Source organism: Oncorhynchus keta, chromosome 37, assembly GCF_023373465.1.
Source record: "Oncorhynchus keta strain PuntledgeMale-10-30-2019 chromosome 37, Oket_V2, whole genome shotgun sequence".
NCBI classification, from domain to species: Eukaryota; Metazoa; Chordata; class Actinopteri; order Salmoniformes; family Salmonidae; genus Oncorhynchus; species Oncorhynchus keta.
The window spans coordinates 17,523,049-17,532,929 of record NC_068457.1 but is presented as its reverse complement, the minus strand read 5'-3'; the positions used below and the strand labels follow the sequence as shown (position 1 = coordinate 17,532,929).

Sequence of the window (9,881 nt, the reverse complement as noted above, 5' to 3'; positions counted from 1 at the left end):
TACAGTGAAATGCTCACTTTTGTGTCTAAGTATACAGATGAGGCATACAAAGATATGTCAATTGGTATGTTATGCAGATCACATTTACCATCCTCCTCCCTTACTTCTTCAAATATCCCATAGGCATCTACATTATGGACAAGGTATGTATATGAAAAGCATTATCAAACGTTTTTTATTTAGCATATTCTTATAGCCTACATATTCTTACCTCTGTTGATTGATATCCATTGAATTGTGTCCATTTTCTGTTATAGAAAGATTTGCACAAATATGTAAAGATAGATGGTATCATGATAAAACAATATCAATTTAGATCATTCTAGGGACAAACCTTACCTAAAAATGTAGGAAATCTTTTAAAATTCTCAGTTATGTACCTGTCTTTTCAAATCGAAATGTTTCAGTTGGGCAGTTAGGTTCCTGCAATAACCCCCACCAACTAAGGAGGTTCCACCATGAACCCGACCTCCTATGGGGTTCTTGGAAGAACCTATTGGGGGCCATTTTGAGTTCCAAGAACCCTAAGGTTCTTCTAAGAACTTTGAGGATCTTAAAAGAACCCTTGTTGAACCCCTAATTTTTAGAGTGTAGGCCTTATTTGTACTGTTTAACCATACAATTGTCCCCAGTCACCTTGCTGTGTTTAAAAGCAGTATCTTTAACACAGTTGCAGCTTGACAGTATTTTTCAGTGAAAACACATTTGTGGCGTTTGTCTTCTGTTGACACACAGGTGTTCGGAGACACAAATAGCTAATTAGCACAGGTAGTCCACTCTGTCATATGTCTGTTTTCCGTAAACAAGAGCTGTAAACATGGAAATATGGCCATATGGGAATCTTAACCCTAGCACTATAAAGTTGTATCAATTAAAACTCTTGTTTTTTATATGAAAGACAAGGTCCTTATGCTTCTAAAACCATACATGTGTTAATGTTCAGACCGAGCTTTGTAGTTCTTAACAAAACTCCCCCCTACAGAAGACTCCTTCGTCTAATGACTCGTATTTGTAATGAAACTGATAGTCATGACCAAGGGCTACCCTACAGTTAACACATACAGCTTTACTGATGCTACAGTCATTTGTCCCATGCCCTCCTGCACACTTCTCACATATAGGAATCTCCCTTCTACACTGCCGCAACATGACCATAAGCTTGGCACCTGAAACACTGTAGTGGGTTCGGCACAAAAGCTCTTACGGGATAACTGATATAGCCTAACATGATTTTGTCAGGTAACGACTCAGAATTAAAACTCAAAAGGACAGACAGTGACTCTTCTGTTTCACCATGCTCGCCATCAGGTCTGCGTTGCACCAGATGGCACCGGGAATCATCTATTTCAGTTGCTCCACCTCCTCCCTTACCCCAGTAATCACTCCTTTTAACGGCACCCTGTTTCTGAGAGCAAAGCAAGTTACAGGTCTTGTCCTCAGCTCCGTCTGGGTGGAAGAAACACAAAAAAAGAACCACAAGTCCACTTCAGGTTACCTTCACCGATTCAACCCAATTCCATTTTCACCCAACCAGAAACCACATATTGGTCAGCCAAAAGGCAGGGGTCCACTTTCTCCAAAAATGTCACTCCAACTGGATCTGAATCATCTTTATCATGACAATCAGTGTGAGGCAAGGGCTCAGAGATCTTCACCACATAGTGACATCTGAGCGAATCTGAGAATGAATGGCCAACATTTCAGATTTTTTTTACTGACAAAAAAAAAACTTTGGCTTATATTTATACTATTTAACACAGGCTGTCTTTGAATGTTTTGGCTAAATGTATATATTTGATTCTATTCACTTAGTGTTTTTTTTAGCAATAAACAAAAACTCCACCTACAGGGCACGTGCCAGCCTGCCAGGAGAGCTCAACAGCTCAAATAAAGAACATGCCAAACCCCTTTCGGAAACGTACCCTACCACACCGGCAGATGATCATGTTGATCAGGCATCGAGTGTCATCTTTCATTCCAAACGCATTAGTAGCCAGCAATACATTTGAACCGCCCTAACCACATCCGTTTCAACAGAGCCACGACACTATGCAAGCGTGTCACAATGAATGTGCAGGCAGAGAGTTGACATGCTGTACAGCATTGGAGACAGGGGCCAAATCTAATTTTCCATGCCAGATGAGGTGGAAGAGAACACCTGAATGTTCTAGTTCTCCAGGACAAGTGGGGAGTATGACTGTGTGAGAGCAGTTTTTTTGTCGTTGTTGCCATTGTTACAATCACTTGATTGTTGAGTCAAGTACACACCAGTGCCTGTTCAGTCGCCAATTTAGTGTGATAACTTTTCTTAAAATGCTCCTTGATTGAACTTATCTGCTTCTGTCAAATTGATTTCATGTTCTAAACTTACAAAAGCAGCCTACTACAGCTGAGAACTGAGGACTTTGAGTAAAGTCGTGTGTAGATGAAATTATCAAGTAAACTCTATTCTTTGTGGCAGGTAGCCTAGTGGTTAGAGCATTGGGCCAGTAACCGAAAGGTTGCTAGATTGAATCCCAATTGACAAGGTCAAAATCTGTTGTTCTGCCCTTGAACAAGGAAAGTTAACCCACTGTTCCTAGGCCGTCATTGTAAATAAGAATTTGTTCTTAACTAACATGCCTAGTTAAATAAAAGGTTAAACAAAAATAAACATCTGGTATTTCTATCTGCAACACAGGCCTACATTTACAACCTCCACACGCAGTGTCTCTCCAGGACCAGTTCAGAGACCCCTGCCCAATAACACTAAACTGTAAATAAAAAACACACTAAAGTACATTTTTATGACTCCTGAAAAGTCAGACATTGTATTCAGATTGGGTAGGGCACAAGATAAAATAAGTATTTAATGAAAAGTCAAAACATGACTTACACCTTTACAAAGTTGGAGGGTAGTTGGTAGATGAACATTTCAAAATATATTTTCTAAAATCACAGGTGAAAACTAATTACATTGGGGGTAAGGGTCACAAAGCAGGATGATAAAATTCAGGTCGCTAACTATTTACTCCAAAACAACTACAGCAGTTTTAAATCATCACAGGCATCAAATTGCTTACCCCTTTGCTACACCTAATAACCATCCTTGTGATCTTAAATCCAAAACGGTTCTGGGTTGTGTGGAACAGGTGAATGGCCCAACATCATATCAACACATTTCCATATCAAAGTTCAGACAGACTGAGCCTTTTGATTAGCCAAAGCGTCACCAGCCTTTCTCTCATTCACTGTTGTTGCTGTCATCACTGTCGGAATACGCCCCCAGGAGGCTGAGCGACGACTCATTCTGTGCTGTGATTGGCTTAGTCGCCGCCGTCGGTACAATAGCAGCTGCCTTTGAAACTGCAAAGCAGAAAGTAGAGAGGTTAGAATGACAGAAATAGCAGTAAAAGTATCTTCAGCCCTACAACATGTAGAGCAGAGTGACTTCCTGCGGTGCAAACAGAAAATACTGCTACAATTGTCCCCTCTCGGGCTGCACTGTCCATTGAGGCATTGGTAAGAGCCAATAACGACAGAATCCTGTTGTTATTGACTGCTGTAAAGGCGCCCGCATGCTTCACAGCTGGAAGACTTCTTGCATATATTATGGCTATGTTTTGGTCTGTTTTCAGTGAGGGTTTTTCAGGCTTGCCTCCAGAAAAAAATGAGTGTGTGCCCGAACAGCTGAAGTTCAGAGCCTAAGTCTACGCCCCTTCGTCAGTGATTGGTCAACAGTAGAGATTCTTCAATAAAGTCTGTTGTTATTCAACGAGACGACTCGTTTTTTTAATGCAAATGTTTTCATTGAGAAATACTGCACCAAACATCTTAGTTAGATGTAAAATTGCACGACTAAGATCTCCTCGTCAAAATGACTTTGGTTGCCAGCTGTACGGTGTTTCCTCTGACACATTGGTGCGGCTGGATTACGGGTTAAGCCAACAGTGTGTCAAGAAGCAGTGAGGCTTGGTGGGGTCGTGTTTCGGGGGACGCGTGACTCTCGACCTTTGCCTCTTCCGAGTCCATACGGGAGTTGCAGTGACGGGACAAGACTGACTACCAATTGGATTCATCACGAAATTGGGGAGAAAAAGTACAACAAAATAATAATAAAAATGTATGACAGATTTCCTGCGTTCTATTTAGGGGAAGTGTACGCTGGCTACAATGTCTCAAAATGCAAAATACTATTACTGTTTTTTCCCCTCATTTTTCGAGCGAAGGTCTTTTAAAGGAGTACCAGAACACTAGTTTGGCTAGGCGCCTGTCGAACTGAAGCATGCTGACGCCTTCAGCAGGATATCACCTCGGTGTATACGAAGTCATTTCGATATTGCAGTTCCTGCCATAAAGCTTATGTTAAAGCCTCCATAGCTCACCTGTCTGTGTGTTAGAGCCTGCAGGAGTTACTCTGGTATCAGGTTTAGGGACAGAGGTCGCTGGTTTCTTTCTCACCACCAGTGATCCCAGTGCCCCTCCACCTCCCAGCCCCCCCACACTTCTCTCCCAGCTCTCCACCTTGGCCTTCTTCACCCCCCCCACTGACAGGCCCTGCAGAAACAATACACAGGACATAAGTAGGCATGTTGGTTAACATGTATTGTGAGGCCTGTGTGTGTTTGGTGTGTGTGTTACCTGTGGGTCAGTGAGTCTGTCTGTGGTGAGGATGTCAGTAGGTCTGTCTGTGCTGGGTTTCTTTGGTCTGCTGCTGCTCTCGCCCTCCTGGTCTGAGTCAGAGTCGGAGTCTCTTAACCTCTTCACTAGAGCTCTCTCTAGCATCTCCCTGTAACACATACATAACCATTTTGTTATGCTTATTCATTTTGTTATGCGTTGCTTAACAATTTCCCTCTTCATCATTCCTCTCTATACTCACCGTGTCTCCCTCTCTCTGTCTGTACTCACCGTGTCTCCCTCTCGTCCTCCTCCCTCCCTCTGTCCGTCTGTACTCAGTGTCTCCCTCTCGTCCTCCTCCCTCCCTCCCTCTGTACTCACCGTGTCTCCCTCTCGTCCTCCTCCCTTCCCTCCCTCTGTACTCACCGTGTCTCCCTCTCGTCCTCCTCCCTTCCCTCCCTCTGTACTCACCGTGTCTCCCTCTCGCCCCCCCCCTCTGTCTGTACTCAGTGTCTCCCTCTCGTCCTCCTCCCTCCCTCTGTACTCACCGTGTCTCCCTCTCCTCCTCCTCCCTCCCCCTGTACTCATCGTGTCTCCCTCTCGTCCTCCTCCCTCCCTCTGTACTCACCGTGTCTCCCTCTCCACCTCCTCCCTCCCTCTGTACTCATCGTGTCTCCCTCTCGTCCCCGTCCCCCCTCTGTCTGTACTCACCGTGTCTCCCTCTCGTCCTCCTCCCTCCCTCTGTACTCACCGTGTCTCCCTCTCGTCCTCCTCCCTTCCCTCCCTCTGTACTGTACTCATCGTGTCTCCCTCTCCTCCTCCTCCCTCCCTCTGTACTCATCGTGTCTCCCTCTCGTCCTCCTCCCTCCCTCTGTACTCATCGTGTCTCCCTCTCGTCCTCCTCCCTCCCTCTGTACTCACCGTGTCTCCCTCTCGTCCTCCTCCCTCTGTACTCACCGTGTCTCCCTCTCGTCCTCCCTCCCTCCCTCTGTACTCACCGTGTCTCCCTCTCGTCCCCCTCTGTCTGTACCCTCCCTCTCGTCCTCCTCCCTCCCTCTGTACTCACCGTGTCTCCCTCTCCTCCTCCTCCCTCCCTCTGTACTCATCCTCCCTCCTCCTCCTCCCTCCCTCTGTACTCACCGTGTCTCCCTCTCCTCCTCCTCCCTCCCTCTGTACTCATCGTGTCTCCCTCTCGTCCCCTCCTCCCTCTGTACTCACCGTGTCTGTCTGTACTCACCGTGTCTCCCTCTCTCCTCCTCCCTCCCTCCCTCTGTACTCACCGTGTCTCCCTCTCTGTACCTCCTCCCTTCCCTCCCCTCCCTCTGTACTCACTCGTGTCTCCCTCTCTCCTCTGTACTCATCATGTCTCCCTCTCCTCCTCCTCCCTCCCTCTGTACTCATCGTGTCTCCCTCTCGTCCTCCTCCCTCCCTCTGTCTCATCCTCCTCCCTCTGTACTCACCGTGTCTCCCTCTCGTCCTCCTCCCTCTGTACTCACCGTGTCTCCCTCTCGTCCTCCTCCCTTCCCTCCCTCTGTACTCACCGTGTCTCCCTCCCCCCCCTCTCTGTACTCCTCTCCCTCCCTCCTCCCTCCCTCTGTACTCACCGTGTCTCCCTCTCCTCCTCCTCCCTCCCTCTGTACTCATCGTGTCTCCCTCTCGTCCTCCTCCCTCCCTCTGTACTCACCGTGTCTCCCTCTCCTCCTCCTCCCTCCCTCTGTACTCATCGTGTCTCCCTCTCGTCCCCCCCTCTGTCTGTACTCACCGTGTCTCCCTCTCGTCCTCCTCCCTCCCTCTGTACTCACCGTGTCTCCCTCTCGTCCTCCTCCCTTCCCTCCCTCTGTACTCACCGTGTCTCCCTCTCGTCCCCCCCTCTGTCTGTACTCAGTGTCTCCCTCTCGTCCTCCTCCCTCCCTCTGTACTCATCGTGTCTCCCTCTCATCCTCCTCCCTCCCTCTGTACTCACCGTGTCTCCCTCTCCTCCTCCTCCCCCTCCGTACTGTCTCCCTCACCGTGTCTGTACCCACCGTGTCTCCCTCTCTCCTCCCCTCCCTCTGTACTCATCCTCCTCCCTCCCTCTGTACTCATCGTGTCTCCCTCTCGTCCTCCTCCTCCCTCCCCTCTGTGTCTCTCCTCGTCTCCTCTCCCTCTCGTCTGTCCCCCCTCTGTCTGTACTCACCGTGTCTCCCTCTCCTCCTCCTCCTCCCTCCCTCTGTACTCACCGTGTCTCCCTCTCGTCCTGTACCTCTCCCTTCCCTCCTCCCTCCCTGTACTCACCGTGTCTCCCTCTCGTACTCATCGTGTCTCCCTCTGTCCCCCTCTGTCTGTACTCAGTGTCTCCATCCTCCTCCCTTCCTCCCTCTGTACTCATCCCCCCCCCTCTGTCTGTACTCATCGTGTCTCCCTCTCCTCCTCCTCCCCTCTGTACTCCTGTCTCCCCTCCCTCTGTACTCATCCGTGTCTCCCTCTCTCCTCCCTCCCTCTGTACTCACCGTGTCTCCCTCCCCTCCGTACTCACCGTGTCCCCTCGTGTCCCTCCCTCTCTGTACCCCGTCCCCCTCTGTCTGTACTCTCCCTCTCTCGTGTACTCCGTGTCTCCCTCCTCCTCCTCCCTCCTCTGTACTCATCGTGTCCCTCCCTCCTCCTCCCTCCCTCTGTACTCCTCCCTCCCTCCTCCTCTGTACTCATCGTGTCTCCCTCTCTGTCCTCCTCCCTCCCTCTGTACTCATGTCTCCCTCTCGTGTACTCCCGTGTCTCCCTCTCGTCCTCCCCTCCCTCTCTGTACTCATCATCCTCCTCCCTCCTCTGTGTGTCTCCCTCTCCTCCTCCCTCCTCCGTACTCCTCGTGTCCCCTCCTCCCTCCTCTCTGTACTCATCGTGTCTCCCTCTCGTCCTCCTCCCTCCCTCTGTACTCACCGTGTCTCCCTCTCGTCCTCCTCCCTCCCTCTGTACTCATCGTGTCTCCCTCTCGTCCCCGTCCCCCCTCTGTCTGTACTCACCGTGTCTCCCTCTCGTCCTCCTCCTTCTCCTGCTCTTTGGTCCTCTGCTCCAGCTCTTTGTATGTTCCCAGCATTCCTTCAAAGTCCACCGAAGCCTGTCTCTGGTTCAACTCCTTGAGCTCCTGAAGATTCTCCAGAACCTCCATCTCCATCTTAGAGTCCCGCGTACGGTTCTCCAACACCTAGAAAGGATCATCATCAGCACGGCTCTTCAACACAACATCGGTACGATTCTCCAGAAACCTGGTAGAGAACATATCATCAGTCTGTCAGATTCTCCAGCATTGTTTATAGAAGTGTACCTTCATAGGGTTGTTCAACTCTTCCTCCTCTCTGTCCTTAGTTATCTTCTTCTCTTCCTCCTCTAGAAGTTTCTCCGCCTGGAAGTTCCTTGTGGCACCGTGTTCCATGGCATAGTCTGTGTTCTCTGGATCAGTCTGTAGACAACACACACTGGGTGAGTACACAAACTGTTCTAAGACGTAGTTTATGTTTTATGTCTCAGTCTACACACACACACGCAGAAACAGATTTACCTTAAAGGTGATCTCGGCCAGGCATCGTGTACACTTGATGTAGAAGCGGAAGATGGGCAGTCCCATGTAGAGCTCATTCATCACAGTCTCCTTACGGGCGTTGAACTTCTTCCCCTTGTAAATGTACTCCCCACAAGTCTTACACCTGCGAGAAACACACGCAGGGACAGGGTCAGAGCACACGCACGCATTCATGCACTCACCACTCATGGTACCTGTTTCTGGGCAGGGTTGTAGAGTGTTAACATACCTCATGTTGAAGGGAGCCATCAGCCGGACCACATACTGCCTGTCTTTAGGGAGCTTGAGTTTGGGTATTTTAGCCGGGTCGAAGTCTGGCGGGTAGTATTTCTACAGGAGAACGAACACAGTCAGCAGTGCAATTTAACTGCGAAATATCTGATTCACATTGTCTTTATCAGTCATTAGCTACAACAACGAGGGGAAAACATACAATAATTAGACAAACAATTCACATAAAGATATGAAAACATTCAACGTTTACAGCCTGCTATATATCAGTATATCCTCATAAGGAAAGATAGGCAAGAAACAGCTAGTTTGCTAGTACAATGAGTACGACTACTAGCTAGCTAAGCGTATTGATCTAACTACTACTATTGTGTAACTTGGTGTCATGAGCATAGAAAAGTGTTTGCTTCAATGGCCAAGCCTGATTAGCAACACGCAGCTTGCTGCTAGCTAGCAAACGTTACGTTCGCAAAACAACTGCCCGTTTTCAGCGAATTGAAAATAAATCAAGACATAGTAAATAAGAATTGTACTTACGTTTAAAACTTTTCTTTCTGACATTCTTAATGTGAAATAAAACCTAACTTTAGCGAAGAAATGGAAGGATAAACTGTGATAATGTTAGCTAAATATAGCTAACATACAGCTAGCTTGCTGTAATGCGATCTCTGAGAAGAGCAGAAAATCCCTTCCGCTTCCGTGGTAGGTCCAGCCTTCATAATAAAAGTCGCTCATGTAGAAAACACGCATTTGATTTTACTCAATCTATAAATATTGTTTTATGATTTCCATTTGAATTGAAAACAATTATTGTGTACATGAACCTGGGGTTGAGTCCCTACTACGTTATCTAAGGAATCGAGTGTCAACATGGATCTGCGTCACAACAATATTATAAATGATGGATTACATTTGCCATCATAAGAGAGAGGATTTCAGAATGACATCCATTAATAAGAAAAACGTAATGAAATATATTTGTCAACTGAGGGAACGGGAATAGAACCTGAGTTGCTGGCGTGAAAGGCAATGACGCTACTGCATTTTCCCAACAGGGTTAACCTATTTGGTGGATATTGTAAGGTGTCTCATTAGCTAGGATTGCGACAATATAAATGTTGTTTATAGCGTGAATAAAAACAGACCTGAAGATCTTTTAAATGGCTCATTGTGATAAGGCTTTTATTTCATACAGGATACCTTAAAGCCTATGAGCAACTGAATCATTTGCCAGTGTTTAGTTTTTTACAGCAATACAATTAATTTCCTGCATTTAACATGAAATGCTTGGTCAATTTTATTTACATTTTTTTTATTTCAAATTTAAACTTCAGTTATGAACAAATTATTATTTACAATGACAGCATACACTGGCCAAATCTGGGACTCGCAATCACAGCCAGTCGTGATACAGCCTGGAATCAAACCAGAGTGTCTGTATTGACACCTCAAGCATGAGATGCAGGGCCTTAGACCACTGCGCCACTCGGGAGCCCAA

General features: G+C 47.3%; 1 protein-coding gene across 1 annotated transcript; it reads right to left on the bottom strand.

The window, feature by feature from the left end:
* Positions 1 to 2,824: 2,824 nt before the first annotated feature.
* On the bottom strand, positions 2,825 to 9,091 carry LOC118374946 (splicing factor YJU2-like). The gene is made up of 8 exons (XM_035761446.2): positions 8,921 to 9,091; positions 8,382 to 8,482; positions 8,132 to 8,276; positions 7,898 to 8,032; positions 7,596 to 7,777; positions 4,621 to 4,768; positions 4,365 to 4,536; positions 2,825 to 3,345 (listed from the first exon to the last, which is right to left on the bottom strand). The coding sequence occupies exons 1-8, from the start codon at positions 8,942 to 8,944 to the stop codon at positions 3,224 to 3,226; spliced, it is 1,029 nt and encodes a 342-aa protein (XP_035617339.1). The 5' UTR covers positions 8,945 to 9,091; the 3' UTR covers positions 2,825 to 3,223.
* Between the last annotated feature and the right edge of the window lie 790 nt (positions 9,092 to 9,881).